Source organism: Microtus pennsylvanicus, chromosome 2 (assembly GCF_037038515.1).
Source record: "Microtus pennsylvanicus isolate mMicPen1 chromosome 2, mMicPen1.hap1, whole genome shotgun sequence".
Lineage (NCBI taxonomy): Eukaryota > Metazoa > Chordata > Mammalia > Rodentia > Cricetidae > Microtus > Microtus pennsylvanicus.
Window position 1 is genome coordinate 30,074,077 of NC_134580.1, and position 24,704 is coordinate 30,098,780.

Below are 24,704 nucleotides of genomic sequence, written 5' to 3' on the forward strand. Positions count from 1 at the left end.
TATATAGTACATGTGAGTATACATTAAGCGACCTCAAATGTGTGTTTGTAGTATACATGTGTGTGTGTGTGTGTGTCTGTGTTTGCCCTTGAGATCGTCCACGCATGTGTTTGGATGCCCTCAGAGGGCAGAAGTGTAGGATCTCCTAAACTGGAGTCACTTGATCCGCTTGGCCTGGGTCCTGAGAACCAAACACAGGTCCTCTGCCAGAATAGTAAACCTTCTGACCTCCTGAGCCATCTCCCCACCTAGACACTCTCTGTTTTCAGGGTGTCTGTTGTCTCCTCAACTTCTCATGCATATGATTTTATTAGTATCTTGTCTCTCAATGCGTGTTCAGCTCAAGTAAGAGGATGATTCCTCTTCCCAATCAGTGGCTCGTAGCTTCTGCGACCCTTTGTTTTCTTCTCTCAGTTTCTGGGTGAATCCGGCCAACCTGACCTGTGTTATGTTCTGCTGTCCACTGCTTTGGAAGGTACTTCCTTCCCTTCCTGAGCACTACGTAGCTGGTTAGGTTGCCTGAAATATCTGTGACTCTTTTTCTCTTTGGAATGTAGGAATTCATAGTGATAAACATTCTCATTGGTGTGATTTAAACTGTTTGTTTAAAGTTCCCGTTGTGTTTCAGCGAGAACCTGGCCATGGAGGAGGTCAGAGAGACCCTCTACTGTGACAAGGAGACATTTAGCAGTATCTATCAAATGCTGACAACTCTGGGACGAGGAACTTTTGCCACAGTCAAACTGGCCTTTCACATGCCCACTGTCAGCTACGTGGCTGTGAAGATTCTGGCAAATGTGAATGGGGACTGCGCCCCGAACCACAATGAGGTTGATATAATGAGATCCCTCGTTCATCCGCATATAATCAGGTTCCTTCGGGAGGTGCAGACACGGGACATGACTTATCTCATAATGGATTACGCCTCCAAAGGGGACCTCTTGCGTCAGATTCGCAAACCGGGAGGCTTACAGGAGTGCGAGGCTCGAAGGCTGTTTGGACAGGTAGTACAGGCAGTGAAGTACTGCCACGACAACTGTATCGTCCACAGGGACATTAAGGCAAATAACATCTTGATCGACGCCTCTGGAAATGCCAAGCTCTGTGATTTTGGCCTGGCAGTCAGAGTTGTCCCTGGGACAAAACTAAAGACTTTCTGCGGCACTCTGGCCTACTGTGCCCCGGAACTCTTCGGAGTGGAGCCATACGATGGCTATGCCAGCGATGTTTGGAACTTAGGCGTGCTCCTCTACTACATGGTGGCCAGGCACCTTCCGTTCCAAGCGAGCTCTTCTATGGGGTTGAAGCAGCAAATTTTGGCTGCAAACTTCAGCGTTCCTCATCATGTCCCACTTGATATTTTCAACGTAATCGTGGAAATCTTCATGATCGGCCCCAACAGGAGGCCCACCATCAGTCAAATCCTGACGCGCCCCATGATCAGGAACAGCCAGGCACGGGCATCCATCCAGAGTCTCCCAGGCACCCTGAGCCCTAGCATTGTCGGCACCATGGCAGGTGAAGAAATAATTGAGTGTCTAGAAGTCCAAAAATTTGATCAGGCGATGGCCACATACCTGAGTCTGCATCACCAGGCCCCCGGGGGAGACTGCTGCCATCACCAGGTGAAACCCACAACACCCATGGAGCCAGGCCTTGCCCACCTATCCCACCTGCGCTGTCCTGTGGCTGATTCCCTCATTAGCAGCAGCCCGGACAGCAGCAAGAGTTTCTCTCCATCGAAGATCGGGTTGTGTGGCAGCCTGACGGCGAGGGCCCAGACATCCTGCTCTCTGTACCACCCTCATGGGGCAGACCACAATGAGGCTGCAAATGATGCAGAGAAACTCTGCAGCTCGCTGGGGACGACTCTGCGTGTAACCCCCAAAGGCTCCTCCCTTGGGGACACACTGCTGACCACCAGACAGGAAGAGGCCATCAGCCATGGTCAGCCCCAGGATGCCGGGCCAGCTTCCTCCCAAAACCAGAGGCGTCACCGCTGGAAGAGGGTCAAGAAAACCCTTGTCAATGGCTTCCGACACCTATGTTGCTGCCTGCCTCCTGCAGAGAGTAACCATGCCTCCCGTGAGAACCAGGCTCCACAGTCAGGGGATCCTAGAGGCACCCACAGAACCAGGTGAGCACCTTTCTCACTTCATCTGATTTGTACTTTTCCTCCTGTCCTTTGTGATAAATGATGCCTGTGTCCACTATGGCACACTGTGAGCATAACAATCTGTCCCTTCAGAAAGACCAGGTGTCCCCTGAAGTGTGACCTCAGGCTTGTTGAGCAACAGGGGGACAGCAGAGATGCTGAGCCAAGCAGGGAGAGGTGGGGGCAAGGCCAAAGGAGGCAAAGATTCCTTGGAGGAACATGTTGGGTACTTGGGCGCTGCTGGGCAGTGCACTAAGTCTTGTGTGTTTTGAAGTCACTAAGAGTCTCCTTCCTGTGCCTTTCTCTCTGAAGCCCCGAAGAGGTCGAGCCCCAGCTCCATGGCTTCTGAGCCACGGGTTGGGGATCGGTCTGGATGAGATTCAGACAGCCACTCTGGGGACCCATGCCAGATGCCCAGGACACCATCTGGCCACAGGCCCCTCCTGCAGAGGAAGAGCTGTCCACTCCAGAGAACATCTATCTCTCCAGGTAAAATCCCAGGCAGGAAGGGTAGGCTTCCCACAGGGTCTAGCTCAGTGTGGAGGACTGAGGTGCAAAGGTGCCCTAGGCTGTCTTGTGGAACAATAGTGCCTTGCCCTCTCCCCATGCCTGCGGGAACATCAGAAGTGGTGCTCTGGGTAGTGACTGACCTTTGCCCCATTTCTTGGCAGAGAACACGGTCTTCTCCATAGGGTGAGACTTCTCTCCCCCAAGGAGAGTATTCCTAGTCAGCCTGGCCTAAGTTGGGTTGCCAGGTTGAGAATGTGTCCTGCAAGCAGCCCTGTAGGACCGACTCCTCTAGAGGGTAGGCTCCCGCAAGAACCTTTAGCAGGAATCCCCACAAGTAATTCCAGCAGGTTCCATTGCTTGAGTCCTCAGACCCAAAGCTTGGGAAAATCTGAGCTGGGGAGTGAGTGACCCCAGGGCAGCAGAGTCCCCCTCTCCACCAATTCTGCCTTCCAGCTACTCACCTCCTGCCTCTGCCTGCTTGTTCCTTCAAGGCCACCATTCTCATCAGTGACAACTAGCTCCTGCACTTAACACCATGTGCCACACACTGAGGGACTGGTAGGTGTCAGAGTTAAACCTGAAAACCTAATGAGGGGTCAGCATCCTGCTGTGCCTCCTGCCTCCAACTTGCCTGAGTCTGCCTGAATCTGCACTGGCCAGTGAAATTCTTTAAGAAGGCTTCTGTTTTTCCCAGCCTTTTAAAGGTGAGCAGGCTTTTCCACTTCTTTTGGAGGTGGGTGGGGTGTGCTTCCGGGAAGCTGCCTCATCCATGCCACAGTCACATTGGTAAAATCTCATCTCGTGTTTTTTCTGCCTAGACCTTGCCAAACTGTGACAGCAAGAGACCCAGAGAAGACTGTGCGACTGGTGTGGTGGTCCATCTCTCCAGCTGTCTTCCTCATTAGAACCATCCTGGGTATCTTCTATATTCAAGAATGTGTCCCAGCATTCAGCGCAGGTCGTTGTGATGGCGGATACCCCGGCCTCTGGTGTCACTCTGTTCTCCTGCCCCCCCAAATTTTATGGCGATATCTCCAGACTCGGATCCCCCTCGTTTCTCCTTGGAGCGCTGCGGTTTCAAGATACAGAAGTGTGGCTTATCCGAGCCCCTCCAGACTTTGCCCCACAGTGGTGAGTGGTCACTCTCACCCCACCCACTGGGAGTATCCCCCCCCACACACACACTCTGGAAAATGAACCCACCCCACACTGTGAACCTAGAACTGTAGACAGCATTTCTAATAACTCGGGGAATCAGCCACATTCTGTCCAACCCAGGCTGGTTTCTTAAGTCCCAGCATCGTCTAGCCTCAGTTTCTTGAGTCTGGAACTACAAGTGGGTGTCACATGTTCTTTTGTTTTGGAGAATCATTTTTAATTTGTTTGTTTGTTTGTTTCTTTTTCATGACAGGGTTTCTCTGTAGCTTTGGAGTCTGTCCTGCTGTCCTGGAACTAGCTCTTTTAGACCAGGCTGGCCCTGAAATCACCTGCCTCCCGAGTGCTAGCACTGAAGGCGAGCACAGCCACCACTGCCTGGCTTTGTTTTGGAGAATCTTACCATCCTATGCAGCAGTTAAACTCGGATCTTTCTGCTTCTACCTCCCAATGGCAGCTACCGAGCCCAATATTATACAATGCTGGTGATGAAATCCAGGGCCCATTCATACTAGGCACAAACTCCATATCTGAGCCTCGTCCCTCGCTCGCCTGCCTTAAACATTACTTAGCCATTAACGATGGGGATTAGATTTAATGTCAGCACTCAGGAGACTGAGGCATGGAAATGGTAGGCTTCGCGGCCAGCATGAGATAGGGAATACCAAGCTAGCATTACACACAGAGGGTCTGTCTCAAGAAACAGTCAGGAGCCGGGTAAAGCCAGGTCGTGATGGTGCAGCACATGGGAGGCAAGGGCGGGTGGATCTCCGAGTTCCCTCCCAGCCTGGTCTACAGAGTGAGTTCCAGGACAGCCAGGGCTACACAGAGAAGCCCTGTTTTGAAAAGCAAATATTAAAAAACGAAGCAAGCAAGCCAGGAACGGTGGCACGTGTCTGTTTTCAGTACCTGGGAGGTGATGCATGCTGATCAGGAGTTCTAGGCCTCACCCAAGCCCCACACAACAGAAGTTAGTTGAGACCAAACTCAGTGTTTAGCACCCTAGCCTAGAAAAGCTGCGTCTAGCCCCGGCCTCCCGCTTTGCAAAGGATCTAGCCAGCCTCTGCTTTCTCACTTTCTTTCCTCAGCCGCAATGGGTGGCATGTGCCCCTCTCTGGCTCTAAGACTGTTAAGGGCAAACTGGATGGCAAGAGGTGGTGATGCAGGGTCCTTACTGGCAGCCCTCAAGCTGGAGAAGCCACCTTGCTGGCATCGTCAACAGAGGTGGGAGGAAGACTCACTTGCCTTTTGTAGAGTTCTTCAACCCTGTCCTTGTCTGTTCCCCCTCACTGCCGACTGTCGGTACCTTGTACTCATGGTCGTCTATTTTCTTTGCGAAAGCATATGACTCTTAAACCCCATAGTGGCATATCTATTGGTTCCTTCTAATGAAGAATCCTTTCTTTTTCTCTCCTCTTGTTTGGACTCCGGTTTACTGTATGTAGTCCCGGCTGCCAAGGACCGTCGATCCTCCTGCCCTCAGCCAACTGAGTGTAGGTGGTATAGGTATGTAACTTGTCTCAGTGTATTTTAGAAGTTTTACTTTTTAAATCATCTATGTAGGGATGGATATCCTTCATATTTTAATCCTTCTGCCTCTGCGTACAAATGTAGGGATTACAGGAATTCCACACCAAGCCTGGTTTTTTGGTTCTGAAAACCAAACCCATGTTTCTGCTTGGTGAGGAAGAGTTACCCTAACTGAGTCACACCTAGAACTCAGGCAGGCTAGCCTCAGACTAGGTATTTCTCTCTGTAGCTGAGAAATACCTCCTGATGGAACTGAAGATCTTACACATTGACCCTGATTTCTCTCTCCCCTCTCTTTCTCTCTTTCTCTCTTTCTCTCTTTCTCTCTCTCTCTCTCTCTCTCTCTCTCTCTCTCTCTCTGTCTCTCTCTCTCTCTCTCTCCCTCTCTCTGTCTCTCTTTTAGCCTTTCTAGATGACCTGTTTTTCTGACTGAGAGTCTTTAGAAGTTGCACACACAAGGGGTGTAGCTGGACGCCACTCTTCTTCTGAAGCTAGTGAGCTGTGTTCTTTGTGGGGGAGGAAGAGCAGGCTGTCCCAGTCATGTATCATCTCAGAGTCCCCAGACTCTCCCCTGTGTATCCAGGCAGCGTTGAAGGTATGTTCTGACCAGAAGCCCTCGAGTCGCCCGCAACTAACTCCCTATGCACCTGCGTGAAACAAAATGGAAGTCACCAGCCCTAACCAGCCCATGTCCCGACCTCAGGCTGATTAAACTAGGAAGATGGAGCCTCACCCCCACTGCTTGAAGGTTTAGTCACCTCACCCCTTGGGGCAATCTCCTATCCCTCACATTTAGACAGTTCTAGGGAGTTTGTGGATTTGTCTTAAAACTAGATGATAGAGCTAGGGTGAAGGTGTATGCCTATAATCCCAGGACTCTAGAGGTTTAGTCTAGTGACTAGCCATAAATTCAAGGCCAGCCTGGCCTCCATGAGGAACAGTAGGCTAGGCTTTGGTGGCTCTCTGTCTAAAACACAGAAAGTGAACAAAGGACTAATGCTCACTGTGCCTAGCATACACACTGGCTCTGGGCCTGGCTTCTTTAGCATAAAATGAAACCAGGTGGAGCATGCCGTGAATCCCGGTATTGGGGGGAAGACACAAGAGGATCAGAGAGTCAAGGCCTTCTTCCAACACAGAAAGTTGGAGGCCCGTCTAGGAGGAATGCCACTCTTTTTGAAAAACCAACAGCACCTACCCCCAAATCTTAATGCCCCAATCTGAGAAAACAGTGACATAGCAGCCCATTCCAACCACGTATTCCTTGTGAATCAAAAGATCTTTCTGACAGAGAGAAGAAATTTGGCATCCAGATGTGCAGGGCTATTTCCTGTGACTCACATCTGGAATTGTCCTGAGCCAATTGAGTTCATCCTTGTGCACAGCACTGAGGATCTGTTGGGTAAGTACTCCCTGCTGGCCCTGTGGGAGGCACTGACAGGAAGGTTTGGGGAACATGGAGATCCCCACCTGTGCCAATGAGAAAGGCAGGAAGGCTGCTGGCCCTGCCACACATCAGAAACTCTGATGTTGTGCTGCCCCCTTGTGGCACTTCTGTACCAGTTCCGTGTTAGTGAGCCTGGTTTGCTGGGGTCCCTGCTTCAATTCCTGCCACAAATTGGGGTGACTGGGTGTGCTCAGAGGTGGGGTCGGGGGAAGCTTCCACTGCTCTGTACCCATCTGACGTGATTCTATCCTTCTTTACTTCATTCCATTTCTACAGTATCCTAATAAAAGAACAAAATAGCTGTCATAGATGTTCTGTCCAGGGGTTGTCCCTGAAGAAATTTCGTAAACTACATTGCTGCTTCTTCCTGGCCCCGCTATCTATAAAGAGAAACGATTGGCACTAAGCAAGAGTGTGAAATCGACTCCCTGGGTGAGATTCAGAAGCACAAGAAGCCTGACAATGACTGTCTGTCTGTACGCTGTCTAGTTACCTTGTTTGGTATGTGTTCATGTGCAGAATCCAAGGAAAAGGACCGGCAGGCTTGCTGAAGCTGGCCACCCCGGCACCTGGAGATGGAGACAGGTGAATCTCCGTTTTTGTTCTGTTGTTGTGATTTTTTTGTTTTGGAGACAGGGTTTTTCTGTTTGGCCCTTCCTCTCTAGACCAGGCTGGCCTTGAACTCACAGAGATGTGCCAGCTTCTGACTCCTGAATGCCAGGATTGTGGGTGTGTGCCACCTTTGAGGCAGATGCATTTCCACGTCAGTGGCCTTGAGAAAGCCTGTGTTAAAACACAATGTGCCTGGCACTCGAAAGTGACATCTGACACCGAACACCTGTGCTACACACACATACCTTGAGCTTGCAAGTGTGTGTGTCTACGGACACCGCTGCACACGTACACAGTGTAAGCATATAGTGTGTGAGTGCATCTGCACACACTTAAGTCAAAATAGTGTAAGGAAACACAAGGTCAGCCTGGGGCGCTGTGGACCTTTAGTCCCAGCAGTTGGGAGGCAGAGGCAGGCAGATCTCCCTGACGTCAGCTTGATCTACAACTGCAGAACTTGCTGTCCCAGGAATCCTGGGCTACCCACAGAAGTCGGTCTATAAAAAAAACAAATAAGGTAAAGGGAAAAGAGGAAGCAGTACAAAGTTAGTTGAAGAAGCAGGTAGAAGATCTGACCTCCTCTGCAGGAGCATCCTGCTGGCCAGACCTAGGAGAACGAGACAGGACGCTGCTGCTGAGAACACTGGGTGGTCCTCTCTGGATGCTAGATGGTTTGCAGAGCCCAGCAAGCCAAGCGCTGGGTATCTTATTACTGCTGGGTAGAATTGAGTTGGTGGGCTGACAAGCTGATCCCAGCTTTGTTAGCACTGTGGGTCACCTGGATGTCTCACCTCTCTGCAGCACGGGACTAGACGCCTCTCAGAAGCCAAGACCCTGCACTAGGGAGAAAAGAAGGCCACCTTGATCGATTCTACTGGAGCTAACCCCTGCTTCTTCCCCAATCATGGCAATATATGTTTCTATGTTGGAAATAAAATGACATTGTTAAATGATCTAGCTTTTGGTTGTTTGGATACAGGGCCTGTTGTCTGAGAAATCACATCTCTAACACACAGGAAGCAGAGAGGGAGAGTTATCTGTAAGTAAAGAGGGCAAGGCTTTAAGTTCTCTAAGCCCACCCACAGTGACATACTTCCCCTAAGAGGCTCCTGTGCCACAAGTTCCATAATCTCCCGAAACCTCACCACCAATTGGAGACCGAGCACTTACATTCATGAATTTATAGAAGACATTTCGCTTTCAAACTACCATGCCCACTGAGCTAATCCACAGGCCCCAGGGTAATCTTTAGTTCCAAGTCACCTTTTGCTACAAAATTAAGTCTCAAAAAAAAAATCCGAAAGGAAGGCTGGACATAGGGGTGCATCCATTTATTCCCAGCATTCAGGAGGCAGTGTCAGATAGCTCTCTTGAGTGCGAGGTCTACATAGTCTCCAAAATAAATAAATAAATAAATAAATAAATAAATAAAGATGGCTGTTACTGCCTGTAAATTGAAAAGAGAGAAATTTTTGCCAAGTGAGATGGTGTGCGCTCTAGTCCTTGTACTGGAGTAGTGGAGGGAGAGAGATTTATTGGACGTTATCCTTGGCTAATTAGCAAGCTCAACAAGTCTAGGATTTATGAGATTTTTCTGTCTCCACATAAAAGAAAGAGCCGGGTAGGGGTGATGCATGTCTTTAATCCCAGCACTCGAGAGGCAGAGGCAGGTGGATCTCTGTGATTTGGAGAGGAGGTCTACGAAGAAAGACCTTTTCATGCCTTTCCTGATGATCCCTTGGACTCTCAGAGCAACAGGAAAGCACTAGCCAGTTATAAATACCTATAATCCCAGCTCTGTGGAGCCCAAGCAGGAGGATCACAAATTCAATGGCAGCCTAAGAGCCCGTCCCAAAACAAAAGCCGGAGGTGGAATTCCACAGCAGAATGCTTGTGTTGCATGCCCACAGCCCTGGGTTTGAGCCCCAGCAGAGCAGAAACTACAGGGTAAGAGCGGTCTTTGTGGCCATTGGGCTGATAAACTGCTCTGCAGACAATATTCCTGTCAAGGAGAACCATGTCTATAACGTATGTTTGAATGTTTCAGGGAATACAAAATAAGTGATTAGAAATGTAAATGTTTAGGGAAATGTAAATGTACATACAGAGCTTCTTCTTCTTCTTCATCGTCTTTGTCTCCTCCTCCTCCTCCTCCTCCTCCTCCTCCTCCTTCTTCTTCTTCTTCTTCATCTTCATCTTGGTATGTTGAGAGAAGGTTTCTGTGTAGCTTTGGTGGCAGTCCTAGAACTAGTTCTTGTAGACCCGGCTGGTCTTCCGCTTCCTGAGTGCTGGGATTAAAGGCATGTGCCACCAACACCCAAATATACAGTGCTTCGTTTTCTGCCTTTCAGGTGTTTTTGGTTTTTTTGTTTGTTTGTTTTTTGGAATTTCATGTTGTCAAGGCTGGCCTTGATCTCACTATGGAATGAGGCTGGTTTTGATTTTCTTGTGTCCATTTCCTCAGTATTTTGAGTTCAGACATGTGGCAGCAGCCTAGCTTGTGTGTATGTTTGTGTGCACGGGTGGTCATGCGTGTATGAGAGTGAAGGAATCTTTTGGGTGTCTTCTTCTTCTCTCCACAGCTTACATTTGACACAAGGACTCTCACTGAACCTGGAGCTCATTGACTGGCTAGGCTGCTGGGGAGGAGCTTCAGGGATCTGCCTGTCCCAACTGTCCCCAGCTTTTACATGATGGAAGGAATCTGAACTCCAGTCTTCATGCTTACACAGCAGGCATTTTACTGACCGAGGCTTCTCCCACGCCCCTCTTTCCAACCTTTGCAAAGTCTGAAGTTGCTTCTCAATAAGAAAGTGTTTTAAAACTGGATTGTATAACTCGGCGGTGGTTGCACAAGGACTTGGGAGGTAGGCAGAGGCAGGCAGATTTCTGTGAGTTCAAGGCCAGCCTGGTCTACAGAGTGAGTCCTAACTGCTTCCATCACTACTTAGATACCATGTCTTGAAAAAGCAAAAACACATAGATAGATAAAATAAAATAAAAAAGCCCCAAATTTAGACCATACAAGATAGTGACACACTGTCTCTTGAGTGGTAGGATTGCACCCATGTGCTACCACATCCGGCTTTATATAGAAACTTTGAAGAGCTCAGTGGGGGAAGGCGCTTGCTACCAAGCCTGATGAGTTCAGTCCTCTAGACCTCCATTGTGGGGGGTGAGAACAGACTCCCTTGGGTTGTCCTCTGGCTTCCACATATGCTCCATGCCATGAATATTCACTCATAAATAAGCACATAATGAAATGATGATAAAAGGAAAAAGTACCAAGCTGGGCATGGCAACACATAGCTTTAATCCCAGCACTTAGACATGATCCTTACTCTACTTAGACCTTGAACTTCTGATTCTTCTAAGTTGAAGGAGAAGGATCAGAACTCTCAGGCCAACCTTGGCTCAACATTTCCCAGTTGGAGGCTAGCCTGGGTTATATGAGTAATAAGCAAGTGGACCTAGAACCCATGTGATGCCCTATGCGTTAATCTCACCAGCTGGGAGACAGACAGAAGGATTATAAATGCAAAGCCAGCCCGAGTTACATGCCAAGTTCCATGCCTGCCTGGACTGTATAGTAAGATCCTGGCTCCACAAAACAAAACAACAAGGATTATTTGAATATGGCAGCACATGCCTTTAATCCCAGAACTCAGAAGCAAGAGATCTTTGTGGGTTCAAGATCAGTGTATATATGGAGTTTCAGGACTACAGAAAGACCCTGTCAAAGCAATGACAAAAAACAAAATCAATAATTGATTGAGGGAAGAAAAGGGAGAAGGAGGTAAAGACATCACGCACTAGTTGAGTACATGTACACACACATGACCACACATGTTACATACATACACACACACACACAAGCTGGGGTGGTGGCACATGTCTATACTTGAGTTCTTCCCAAGGTCCTGCACATATGATGTCCCTACTGCAAAAATAAATAGATACGTAAATAAAAGAAAAGGTTTAAAGTAAGGACAGTTAAATGCACCATGGGATCCACTACATTATGGAATAATATGGATCTGGGAAGAGGAATAAAAATTTCTTAGCCAGCCTCGGTGGCACATGCCTGTAACTCTAACACCTGAGAGGCAGAGACAGGAAGATCAGAAGCTCAAGGTCATCCTCAGTTAAATATTGAATTTGAGGTCAATTTGGGTTTCAAGAAATCATCTCTCAAAAATAAATAAAACCTTGCAGTATTGGCCTCAGTTATTAAGTAGACACACCTGGGAAGACAGAACCTCAAAGAGTTGCCTTCACCAGATTGGCCTGCAGACATGACTACAGGGTATGTTTTTAATTGGCAACTCATGCAGGGGAGCCTGGTCTCATTGTGGTGGATAATGTGATCCTGGGACAGGTGGTTTTGTTGTACAAGGAAGGTAGAAAGGCAGAGAGACAAAGCCAGTAAGCAGCCTCATCCATGGTCTCTGCTTCAGTTCCTGCCTCCAGCTTTGAACCTCAGCTTTCCTCATTGATGGATGGTGAAGTGTAGTAAAGAACAAACCCCAGTCTCCCCGAGTTGGTATCAGTCATGGCGTTTATCACAGCAGTGGAAACCTAACTAGGAAAGACCCAAAATGTGACTAGACCTCTCAGCCATTTCAGTCCCTTGGGGGAGCCTCCCATTGACTATCACAACAAAGACCAGTATTTCCTGAGGATCTAATTCTCTACAGTGGTGCAACCACCCTAGAAGATTCCAGCCAGGGCTTGTTAAGATTAACCCCTTCTGGTCCTGACTGAAGGCAGGTTTTGCTGTGAGGCCACTCTACTTTGAGACCAAAGCAGGCTTGGTCCCAGCCATCCATCCCAGAAGGCTGTTCACATCACCCCTGAGAGATAAGCAGGGTCAAAGCACTGACAAGAGTCAAAGGTCACCTTCCAGAGCAGATCTAGAGCTGACAGTGGCTCTAGCAGATGTGATAACTCAAATGGACTCAACAGACATCCATAGAACATTGCATCCAAACAGAAAAGAAAATACCTTCTTCTCAGCACCTCATGGAACCTTCTCAAAAATTGAGCACATACTGGGTAACAAAGCAAACCTCAACAGATACAAAAAATTTGAAACACCCCATGCATCTTATCAGATCTCCATGGCTTAAAATTAGAATTCAACAGCAATGCTAATTCCAGAGCCCACAAACACATGGAAATTAAACAATGCTCACCAGCCACAGGTCTCCTTGCCTTCCAGGTTGCTGGATGAAAGCAGGCTATGTAGATTCAGGTACGGGTTCAAGGAGATGCGGTAGTCCTTTGGGGGCTCCTCCAACAGTGACAACCCAGGGGTGGTTGGCAGGGGCACATTGTCCTTCAGGAGGCCTCTAACAAAGACTGGGGCCTCAGAGCCCCACAAGGGTTGGGTGTGGAGTGAGCTGGAATGCTGGGGAATGCAGACTCATGGGCTCCCGGTCTCCCCAGAAGGGCCCAGCAGTGGTGGTAGTAAGGGATTGTGGCTTCCCTCAGCAGGTTTCAGTCCCAGAGCCAGCATCACCATCTGAAGACACCTCCCAAGGAGGGAATTGACAGGTTGGGCACCTGCCTGGAGGTACCCAGAGGAGAGTCTCCCAGGATCTCAGGTTTCTTCAGACTCTGTGTCTGCAGGGCTAACTGGAGCAGGGCAGTGGACAGGGTAGGTCCGCTGAGCCGTAGCATGGAGTGGGCACACCCAAAAGGCCCTGCTGGCCACTGGCACTTCATGCAGCAGAGGATTGAGCAGCAGTTGGAGGGAGGTAGATGGGCCCAGATTGTCCAACAGCTGCAGGACGTTTGGCTCAGGCGGGAGTCCCTTGCCTCGATTGGGAGCTGTGGCCTGGGCAGCAATGAGTGCTGTCAGCATGCTGCGGCCAGGAGGACCTGGAGCACAGAAGGACACACGAAGGTGACTGCCACCCAGGGCCAGGCTACCTGCCCTCTGGTTCTGCAGCCTCTGCCATCTCTGCTGTCTCATACTCCAGTACTGCAAAGCCCCTCAGCTGCCCACCCTGGCCACATGGCAGGTGAAAGAAGGTGGGTATATCGACCGCGGACAGTGCCTGGTGCAGGGCATCCACGTCATTGAAGCCAGGTGGCAGATGGTCCACACAGAGGCACCGGGAGTGCAACAAGGCAGGAGACAGCGGCCCAGCATCTGTGCAATACACATACAGTGTTTGGGGGCCCCAGTGGTTTGCTCTGTAAATCAGCCTTGCCCTGGCAGCCGAGCCGTTCATCATGTACTCTGCAAAGCCATAGCCCTTAGAGTGGCCTGTGCGCTCTCTGTACACTACGAAGCAGCGCTCCAGGCTGCCAAAGGGCCACATCAGCTCCTCACACTGCCTGTGTCACGCTGGGTGGCAGCTGGGCCACACACAACAGAGCATCTGTAGGCTGCAGCTGAACTGACAGCTCCGGCTCTCGAAGCCGGCTCTGGTGGAAGCCTTGATGGCAGCTTCACCCTGCTCCCCTTCCAGCAGGGTCACGAAAGCTGTCCCTTTGTATTTGTCCACCAACTGTCCTTGAGTTCATAGTCGCTCAGAAGATCACAATAGCCTACTTCCTGGTTGGTCAAGTCTCCCGGAAGACCCCGGGTCAGTATCATGGCAGCGGTTACGGAACTGGCACTCAGTAAGTTTCAGGTGCTTCCGGATCTCTTCTGGTTCCAAGGACAGCAGCTCCTGTTCAGGTGCTCATCGATAGGCGGTCCACAAAGTTTCCTCTTTGGCCTCCGCCTCCAGGTTGAGCAGCAGCCAGTGAGTCAAGAACTTTAAATCTTTGAAGAAAGAATTTAAAGAAGACACTAGAAGATGGAAAGATGTCCCATGCTCTTGGGTAGGCTAAATTTACGTAGTAAAAATGGCAATCTTACCAAAACCAATCTACAGATTCAAAGCCATGTCTATCAAAATCCCAGCAAAATTCTTCACAGACCTCAAAAGAACAACACTCAACCTCATATGGAAAAGCAAAAAGTCCAGGATAACCAAAAGAATCCTGTACAATAAAGGAACTTCTGAAGGCCTCACAATCCCTGACTCAAACTCTACTACAGAGCTACAATACTGAAACCGCCTGGTATTGGCATAAGAACACACAGGAGGACCAATGGAACTGAATCAAAGAATGGATATCAATCCACACACCTACAAACACCTGATATTTGACAAAGAAGTAAAAATATAAAATGGAAAAAAGAAAGCATATTCAACAAGTGGTGCTGGCATAACTGAATATCAATATGTCGAGGAATGAAATAGGTCCATACTATCGCCATGCACAAAGCTCAAATCCAGAAGGATCAAAGATCTCAACATGACACCAACCACACTGAACCTCATGGAAGAGAAAGTGGGAAATACACTTGAACAGATTGACACAGGAGACCACTTCCTAAATAGAACCTCAGTAGCACAAACATCGAGAGCAACAGTTAATAAACGGGACCTCCTGAAACTGAGAAGCTTCTGTAAAGCAGAGAACATGCATGGTCAACAAGACAAAATGGCAAGCTACAGATTTGGAAACGATCTTCACCAACCCCCCCCCCCCCCACACACACACATCAGACAGAGGGCTGTTCTCCAAAATATACAGAGAACTCAAGAAATTGGTCATCAAATGAACAAATATTCCAGTAAAAAATGTGATGCAGACCTAAACAGAGAAATCTCAACAGATGAATCTAAAATGGCTGCAAGACACTTAAGGAAATGCTCACCATCCTTAGCCTTCCGAGAAATGCAAATGAAAATAACTCTGAGCTAATATCTTACACCTGTCAGAATGGCCAAGATCAAAACACCAATGACAGCATTTTCTGCAGAGGATATATGGTGGGGTAAATGGTACACTCCTGCATTGCTGGTAGGAATGAAAGCTGATACAGCCACTTTGGGCATCAGTATGGCGATTTCTCCAAAAATTAGGAAACAACCTTCCTCAAGACCAAGCAATACCACTTTTGGATATATATATCTCCAAAGGATGATCAATCATACCACAAGGGCATGTGCTCAACTATGTTCATAACAGTATTATTTGTCATAGTCAGAACCTGGAAAAAACCTAAATGCCCCTTGACTGATGAATGGATAAGGAAAATGTGGGACATTTACACAATGGAGTACTACACAGCAGAAAAAAATAATGACATCTTGAAATTTGCAGGCAAATGGATGGATGTAGAAAGCATCATATTGAAGGAGGTAACCCAGACCCAGAAAGACAAATATCATAAGCACTCCCTCATGAGTGGACATAAAGCAAAGAAAACCAAGCCAATCATTCACAAACCAGAGAACCTGGACAACAAAAAGGACCCTAAGAGTGACACACAGGGATCTAATGGACATGGCAAGTAGGAAAAGACAACTCCTGAGTAAACTGTGAGCATGGGGGTCATAGGAGAGGGTAGAGGGGAGGGGGATGATGGGAGGGGAAGGGAGAAAATTATATCTCACTAAAAACGATAAATGATTGAAAAAAGTAGAGCTGGGAGTGGATAGCTGATCTTGTGGTTTGGTCTTGGGTTCGACTGCAGGACAAACAGGCAGTGGAGACATTTGGAGAAGGTGGGGTGTGGCAGTGAGGGACTGGAGGTCAGACGGTGACAACAATGAGAGCCTTAGCAGTAGCAGATGGCTTAATGCAGGTGGCAATGGATGGTATTTCTGAGGCATGAGATCATAAAGACCTGGAACTAAGACAGCACCAACTGTACCAGGGTTTAGAATCCACATAGACAGAGACACAAAACAGAATTTAAATCATCAAAGTAGCCATGAGAGCTAAAGGAGTCTAAAAACACCCAGAAAAGTTACTTGGGAGTTGCCCTAGCTCCGAGGTCTGCTCTAAATTTTTCATTTGCATTCTCAACTATTTTGGTGGTTATTTGGTTTATTTTGGGAGGATTTCCCCCTCTACTTTCCCTAAAATATTGGCCCAGAACATCAGGTTTCATTGAAGAAACCACATGTGCCTCCCCTTTCAGGGGTGTGAATTCTGGGACCACTGATGGATTTTTTTCCTCTGATCACTTTGAACATAGCAACCCACTGCCTGCTGCGGTCCTAGTTTTCTGTCTGGTGGGAAATTGAATGAGGAGTTTATGGAGAAAATGTGACACAGTCTATTCTTCTCAGCCCCGTAGAAGTTAGTCACTTGCCCTGGAGTGTCCTGGGAAACAAAGCATTGCCACAGCATCCCACAGTCAGTCAGAGGCTACCATGTTACTCTGATCAATCTGAGTCTACTACAAAAGGAATTGATTGCTTTGAGGATGGATGTGATGGGTTCCATGAGCCAAAAGTCATGACAGTATGTTAGGGTCTGTGAGAAGTGGACCATGCTCCCCATCCACTAATAGATGGGTGTCAGTGTGTGCCAGGTGGAAATGTCAACTTGACACACGCTGGAGTAATCTGAGGAAGAAGGAACTTAACTATCTAATAGGTAAGTCTATGGGGAATTTCAATCAGTGTCTGATGTCCCTGGGTTGGAGGTAATGGGTGTATCTATAAAATAAGCTGTCTTAGAGAGGAAAGGAGAGCAAGTCAGTAAGTGGCTTTACTCCATGGTACCTGCTTTGGTTCCTGCCTCGAGGTTCTGGTCTTGACTTCCTGCCCTGACTTCCACTCATGGTAGCTTCTGATAGGAAAGTGAAAGGGAAGTAAAGCTTCCTTCCTCCAGTTGTTTTTGGTCATGATGTTTCTTCACAGGAAGAGAAAACAAGTATACAGTGTCCATACCCGTTGAAGGACAACATCCAGAGCCTGTTATAATTCACACGATTCCACCTACTGTGATTATTAAAGTGGTTTCTATTAGGGTTTGGATGTGTAATACCCAAGAAGGATCCTGTGTTTGAACTCTGATCTCTAGCATGTGGCCATGTTTCAAAGTTGGGGAAAACCTGGTAAATAAACCCAGAAGTAAACGGTAGGACAGGCGGTGTTGTAGAATATTAATTTAAGGTGTGTGACTTCTGTTTAGGTTGCACTTGTTTAACTCTGTGAAGCTGTGATGCTTTGCCTGTCTAAAACACCTGGTGGGCTAATGAAGATTTTAGTGGCCAAACGTAAGGCAGGAGAAAGGATAGGTTGGTCAGTCACACAGAGAGTATAAATGGAAGGAGAAATCGTAGAGGAAGGAACAGAGAAAGAGCAAGAGAACAAGGAGAGCAGGATGCTAGGGTAAGCTATCCAGTTATCCAGACACTGAGTAATAATCAAAGAAAGATACACAGAGTGCTTTAAAAAAAAAACAAAAAACTAAAAAGCCCAGAGCCAGAGGGAAAGGTGGACAAAATAATTCAAAGATAAGAAAAACTGGAAAGGAACAAGCCAAGCTAAGGCTAGGCATTGTAAGTAAGAAGAAGCTACTGTGTATAATTTAATTGGGAGCTGGGTGTCAGGTCCCCAAAAGAACAAAAGAATGAAAGAACAGAAACGATCAAAAAAAAGGGAGATATAGTGAATGCTAACTGGGTGTAACCAGCCTCCCCAGGCCCCTACGTGCCAACTGACCAGGGCAGCCTTCCTGTACTTAGGGACAGAATGTGAAGAAAACCAGTGATCTAAGCTAAGCCATCATTGGTCCATTTCTTGCTCTGACCTCACAATGACAGAACCCTGTTTCTTAACTGCTCTGGCTGAGGCTGCCTCCTCTCCTTACAGTTGAGAGGCTGATTTTCAGTTGAAAGAGTGATTTAGATAGAAGTGAGCTGGTCCCACTTGGTGGATATTCATGAGCTGTTGAATCTGAACACAGTGAGTTTCCTTCAAAGGTCACAGATTTGGGGTTTAGAGGTTTGTGTTTCCAGGATTGAAAATAACCATATCTTCCTTTCTTTCTTCCTCGGTCTGGGGTATAATTTGGGGCAATTTTTATTATCTGCATCAATTAGATGTTTACTCTATTTTAACCTTTAGTTTTAATATTTTCTCTGGGCTCATTCCTTCGTTCACCATTTTAAAACATCTGTTTACATTGACTCTACAACATGAGTATTCTCACAGCGACATTGATCTACACGCACATGGAAAGCTTTGACCACATTTCCCTGATCTCACTGCCTCCTGCCCACCCTTTTCAAGTCCCTTGGTGTTCTCACTTAATAACTCAGTCAGGTACTTTCGAGTCCAGGCCAAGTCATGTGGACTCCTGTCCAGAGGACTGACAGGCACACTGGATGGTGTCCTAAGGAAGGGCACAGATGGATGTCTGCCTGTGCTCTAGCAGAAAACCTCCTCCAAATTGGTTATCTTAGAATCTTTCTGGCAGTTCAAAGTCAGGGCTGGAGAGGGCCAGAGGTAAGAGCTAGATCCCATTTGTGATGCTAATGATGGAACAGGGGATTCAAGAACAGAAAAAGTGAAAGTCTGAAAGAACCTGTTCTTTGAGGAAGAGAGGAACTTCCCTTGGTGGGACATAGCACACCAGGTCCCTCCACCATCTTCTATCCTTCTGTGTGCCTGAAACTGGCCTTATGTGGGACGTTTTCATTTTCTATCAGGGGGCAGGGTGATTGCAGTACTAAAGCTCATGTGTTATCAGGCACGGTGTGGGGGCAATAATCATTTGGAAGCAAAGGATCAGTTCTGCTGGCCAGAGACCTCAAGGAACACGGTCTAGAACAAAACTACCTAGTGCTGGGATGTTCTGCCCAGCACTCCAGAGACCCACCCCAAATACCTGTCCTTTTGGAAAAAACAGGGGGACATTTTGTTGACAAGGACTGCCTTTATTTGATTATCACAAGCCTGGGCTAGAGGAAAACTCTTTCATCTCATCTTTTCTTTATTTTTCCAGACAGGGATCCTCTCAGTGTGGTTCTGGCTGTTATGGAACTTGGTTTGTAGACCAAGCTGGCCTGGACCTCACAGAGAGCTGCTAGCCAGTAACTAAGTGTGTAATGTTTGTACATACGATGCCCTAGGGGTGTGAACGTTCTATTGACAGAGAAGGAACGTCCTGCTTGAACTTTCGTAAACTTCCATCCAGTTTCTTTGGCTTATGCCCCATAGCTGGTTCTGCGTGTGTCCTGTGAGGTCCATTTAAAGGGTAAATCTGTTGATTACTTAGGTAAGGTGAAGGCAGCATAGCTTCAAGAACACAAAAAGGCTGAGTGCCACCCTCCCACCTCAGGTGTTGATGTCACACTCATGACACACTTGTGTCCTTTGTGATGAGGAGCGGCGGGCCGCTTCCTGCCTCCCGGCTAGCTGTGCCTGAAATAATTACACAGAAACTGTATTCTTTTAAACACTGACTGGCCCATTAGTTCCAGCCTCTTATTGGCTAGCTCTTACATATTGATCTAACCCATTTCTAATAATCTGTGTAACACCAAAAGTGCCTTACCAGGAAAGATCTTAACCTGCGTCTGTCTGGAGTGGGAGAATCATGGTGACTACTTGACTCAGCTTCTAGCTCCCAGCATTCTGTTCTGTTTACTCCGCCTACGTAATATCCTGTTCTATTAAAGGGCCAAGGCAGTCTCTTTATTTAACCAATGAAATTAACACAAAACAGAAGACTCTCCCCCATCATTTCCGCTTTTTCTGTTTAAACAAAAAAGAAAGGCTTTCACTTTAACATAGTAAGATTACATATAACAAAACTGTTATCAAGCAAGAATTACAGTTACGATATCTATTTTATCCTTTATCATAACTGAGGAAAACTATAACTATCTATCTATTCTTCAACTCCATCAAAGACTCCAGAAGGATATAATATTACCTAAGTAAATGAGAAGTAAACAACTTACAAAACTCTAGAAATCACAGAGACATCTCGCTGCCTGGACAGTCACCCAAAGTTCCTCTGTACCATTGGGGCATCCATCTTCGGCCTACAGGCCCATAGTATTCAGAGCCATTTCCATGAAGCAGGAAATTTCAAAGGCAGTTTAGTCACAATCTGTTGTGTCCTGCAGAATGTCTCACAGACTCTTTCATGAATCAGGAACCCTGAAAGATCATATCACCTTTAGGCAAGTTCAGCAGTCCTCTTTCTGCGGGTTCTTTGTGGCCAGTCCAGTTTATGCAACAGTCCAGGCAAGAGCAGTTTCTTGCCGAAATGGCTATCAAACTCCATGAGGAGTCTCTTCGATGCCCATCTTCCTCTTGAAGTAGATTGGTGCTGCCAGGAGCAGATGTGTCTCATTGTCATGAAAAGCCCTAAGTTATTAAAACATCAAATGCCATATTCTGCACTCTTTGAAAGATATGAAGAATGTCTATCTAATTGAAATGTATCTCTATATATCTAGGAAATCTAACTAACATGACTACAAATTTGACTATTATTGATGATTATCCATTAACAACATATATACATTACATTTTTAAATGAACTACACAATCACAATACCTTAATCAAGATTAGAAATACATATACATATAACAAAATTGACCTTAAAATCCACAAAAATGCAAATTATTCATATCTCTATCAGTCCGTGCCCTGTGTCTCACAGCCAAGGTTACTTTTGAAGCACTGGGATCCTCAATCATGTACAAGACAAATGCATTCGTTTCCCTTCTGTTTGCTTTTGCTTTTTTGTTTGGTGAGAGAGTGTCTCCTGTACTACAGGCTGGCCTCAAGAGCACTGTGTAGCCAAAGATGACCTGAACTGCTGGTCCTCCTGCCTCAACTTTCCTAGCTTTAATAATTGCCATGTGCCGGGCCACAGCGGTGCATGCCTTTAATCCCAGCAATCGGTAGGCAGAGGCAGCTGAACCTCTGTGACTTTGAGGCCAGCCTGGTCTACAGAGCTAGTTCAGGGACAGCCATGATTGTTAAACAGAGAACCTGTCCTGACAAACCAATAAAAAAAAAGCCAAGTGCTCACCTTTATGAGACTTTTCATGTTTTTCTGTCAGTTTAATGGCCTAACCTGAATCTACCTGATTTTAATTACTATCTTCTCCCCAGGGCCTGACAATCAACACCTCACCACATAGGCTGAGGCCTAGCGGGATTTCTGGTCCCGCTGTTACCAGCTTGGCCACAATCACCAAATGTAAGTTTTAACTAAGCCCTTTTCTTCTATTTACCAATAAAGTCTTGGGAGTCAGAGCCGGGCGGTGGTGGCGCACTCTTTAATCCCAGCACTTGGGAGGCAGAGGTAGGTGGATCTCTGTGAGTTTCAGGCAGCCTGGTCTACAACAGCTAGTTCTAGGACAAGAACCAAAAGCTACGGAAAAACCCTGTCTCGAAAAACATATGCAAAAAAAAAAAAACCTTGGGAGTCAGATGTTGGGATGCTAACCTGCTAGCTCAGAGAAGCCAAGAAGCAACGAATCTACTTTCCTATTTGGACAGAGACCCAGCAAGAAAAGCATCTTTTCACTCATCCCAAACTAAAAAGACCCCGAATAGCTAAGTGCCTCCCTACACAATCCTGTGCATCCCTCTCTTCCTATATTGCTGGCTGGTTTGTTCTTCCTTGGCTAATTCTTGTCAACTTGTTGCCCACTCCACTCCCTGAGTTTCTTTGTTTGTCTTTTCTTTTCTTCCCTTCATTTCAGTTTGTTGAGACAGATGGATAGGTACGCCTTGCAGAGTGAGGTTGGATATTTATTTAGTGGATATGGAGGGAAGGGGAAAGAGGAGAGGAGCAGAGAGGCAGAGAGAGACAGAAACAGAAAAGGGAAGAGGAGTAGTAGGGAGAATGGAGCAAGGCAGAAGCGGCCTCTTCGAGAGGAGAGATGGGAAAAGCCACATTCTCCTGATCTCATTGCTTCCTGCCCACCCCTCTCAAGTCCCTTCATGTTCTTATTTTTTCACTCAGTCGTTCTGTACTTGGTGACAGAAGGGGAAGAAAACCCGTGAGCTGTGAAAAGCCACCATTTGTCCTTTTCTTGCTATGACCTCACAATGCCAGCGCCTGTGCCATCACATCACTGGCTGAGGTTGCCTCCTCTCCTTACAGTGCAAGCGGGTTCGTGAGGTGGAAAGTGGTTGGAGCTCTGTGCTGGTGAAAGAGACTATTTGGACTTTCAAGAGCTGCTGGACTCCAACATAGTAAGTTTCCCTCCAGCTTTGTTGCCTTTGATTGTTGTTGTTGTTGTTTTTTTGTTGTCTGTGTATTTATTCATTTTCTGGCTTGATTTATGAGCTTACTTTTTCATGTTTTTTTTTTTACTCTGGTTATTGTGTGAGTGTATGGGAGGAGAATTCAAGACAGAAATTCTCTGTGTAACAGAATAACTCTGTGTATGGCCTTCCTGGAACTCAGTCTGTAGATATGGCTGGCCTCAAGCTAAAAGATTACCTGCTTTGCCTTCTGAGTGTTGGGATTAAGGGCATGTGCCACCGCAGCCCGGTAGTTTTTATATTTAAGTTGTGCATCTTGGGGCATAACTTTTCATATTATTATTTTATGTGTATGAGTATATTGTTTTCTTTCTTTGTGTGTACCAAGAGCCTCGCACCTGCGGAGGTCACAAGAAGAAGACAGATTAGCTAGAACTCGAATAACAATTGATTGTGAGCACCATGTGTGTTGGGCCTCGAACCAGGGGTCTCTGAAAAAGCAGGAGGTGCTGTTAAACACTAACTCATCTCTCCAGAACCTCTTTCTTTAGTTTTACTTCTTCATTTACTTTTGTTATGTGTTCTTTGGTTCCTTTCTCTTTTCTCATTTCAAGCCTTTCCTTGTTATGGCGTACCATATCATAGGAACAATTTAGTCCTGGCAATCGCAGGAACATCTCTAATGCATTCTGAGCACTTGATCATGTGATTAACCCACGCTGCTATGCTTTCTTCTCACACGACCTCCTCCACATTCCTAGGAGCCTCCTCTTATGTTGAGGACCTCCTCCTGCTCCCAAGTTCCACATATGAGAGAAGAAAAGTGACACATTTGAAGGACTGGCTTTTCCCATGTAGAGCGATCTTCTCTGGTGACAACCATGTTCTTGAGAGCACCACAGTTTCATCCTTCTCTGTGGCCGTCCTTCTGTATGACTGTGGCACTCTTGCCCTTAATTCTGTTTCAGTGTTGTGTTGTCAGGCTAAATGCGTAGAGCTATTCCTGCAAGGATCCTTGGGAGCATATTTTAACCGTGAAGTATGGCCTGACTTATGTGAATTTGGTGAAAAGTATTAAGTAGTATTATTAAGGACTTTACATCTATGTTCATCATGGAAATAGCCTCTATTATTCTTCATTGTGTTTTCCTGGTTTGGGCATGAATGAGTTTGGAACTACTAAGGACCTTTCTATTTTATGGAGTATTGAGGAACACTGACATTTGTTTTCAAGAGATTGGGAGGATTCATCAGTAGGTTTGCCTGCTCCTGGGCTTTCCTATGCAGTTTCCTTCCTCATAAATATTTCAATCTTGTTCTTCATCATGTCTTCTTACTTGAATTTATATCAAGAAGTTTCTCAATTCCATCCACATTTTCCAGTCCATGAGAAGGACTCTCAGGGTTTTCAAAAACAGATTTCTTTGGGAGATGGGTTAGCCTGGAGAAACAGCCCAGTAGTTAGGAACATGGACTCTTCTCGCAGAAGACCAGGTCTGCCTCACAGCAATCCCATGACAACATAACTTCTTGAAGTGCCGCACCTAGGGGATCTGTTGCCGTCTTATGTCTTTCCAGGTCATAGAAAGAAAATTAATCAAAGAGACTTATATCACTCTTTAAAATTATATATAGTACATGTGAGTGTACATTTAGGTGACCTCAAGTGTGTGTTTGTGTGTATACATATGTGTGTGTGTGTGTATATGTGTGTGTGTGTGTGTCTGTGTTTGCCCTTGAGATCGTCCACGCATGTGTTTAGATGCCCTCAGAGGGCAGAAGTGTAGGATCTCCTAAACTGGAGTCACTTGATCCGCTTGGCCTGGGTCCTGAGAACCAAACACAGGTCCTCTGCCAGAATAGTAAACCTTCTGACCTCCTGAGCCATCTCCCCACCTAGACACTCTCTGTTTTCAGGGTGTCTGTTGTCTCCTCAACTTCTCATGCATATGATTTTATTAGTATCTTGTCTCTCAATGAGTGTTCAGCTCAAGTAAGAGGATGATTCTCCTTCCCAATCAGTGGCTCGTAGCTTCTGCGACCCTTTGTTTTCTTCTCTCAGTTTCTGGGTGAATCCGGCCAACCTGACCTGTGTTATGTTCTGCTGTCCACTGCTTTGGAAGGTACTTCCTTCCCTTCCTGAGCACTACGTAGCTGGTTAGGTTGCCTGAAATATCTGTGACTCTTTTTCTCTTTGGAATGTAGGAATTCATAGTGATAAACATTCTCATTGGTGTGATTTAAACT

The 24,704-nt window shown here is 46.7% G+C and overlaps 1 protein-coding gene and 1 pseudogene across 1 annotated transcript; one reads left to right on the forward strand and one right to left on the reverse strand.

Annotated features, from left to right (window-relative positions):
• Window positions 1-634: 634 nt before the first annotated feature.
• Window positions 635-8,362, forward strand: LOC142843397 (sperm motility kinase 2B-like). The gene is made up of 11 exons (XM_075960698.1): window positions 635-2,137; window positions 2,468-2,644; window positions 3,157-3,369; window positions 3,484-3,796; window positions 4,077-5,044; window positions 5,266-5,326; window positions 5,754-5,945; window positions 6,642-6,752; window positions 7,074-7,229; window positions 7,317-7,382; window positions 8,211-8,362. The coding sequence occupies exons 1-2, from the start codon at window positions 642-644 to the stop codon at window positions 2,502-2,504; spliced, it is 1,533 nt and encodes a 510-aa protein (XP_075816813.1). The 5' UTR covers window positions 635-641; the 3' UTR covers window positions 2,505-2,644; window positions 3,157-3,369; window positions 3,484-3,796; window positions 4,077-5,044; window positions 5,266-5,326; window positions 5,754-5,945; window positions 6,642-6,752; window positions 7,074-7,229; window positions 7,317-7,382; window positions 8,211-8,362.
• Window positions 8,363-12,600: 4,238 nt separating this feature from the next.
• On the reverse strand, window positions 12,601-24,670 carry LOC142844137 (ribonucleoprotein PTB-binding 1 pseudogene; annotated as a pseudogene).
• Window positions 24,671-24,704: the final 34 nt, after the last annotated feature.

Excerpts from the sequence above, each read along its gene's own strand:
- LOC142843397 (XM_075960698.1), top strand. The coding sequence starts at position 642 with ATGGAGGAGGTCAGAGAGACCCTCTACTGTGACAAGGAGACATTTAGC. Across the intron at positions 2,138-2,467 it reads AGAGGCACCCACAGAACCAG|CCCCGAAGAGGTCGAGCCCC; the intron begins GTGAGCACCTTT and ends TTCTCTCTGAAG.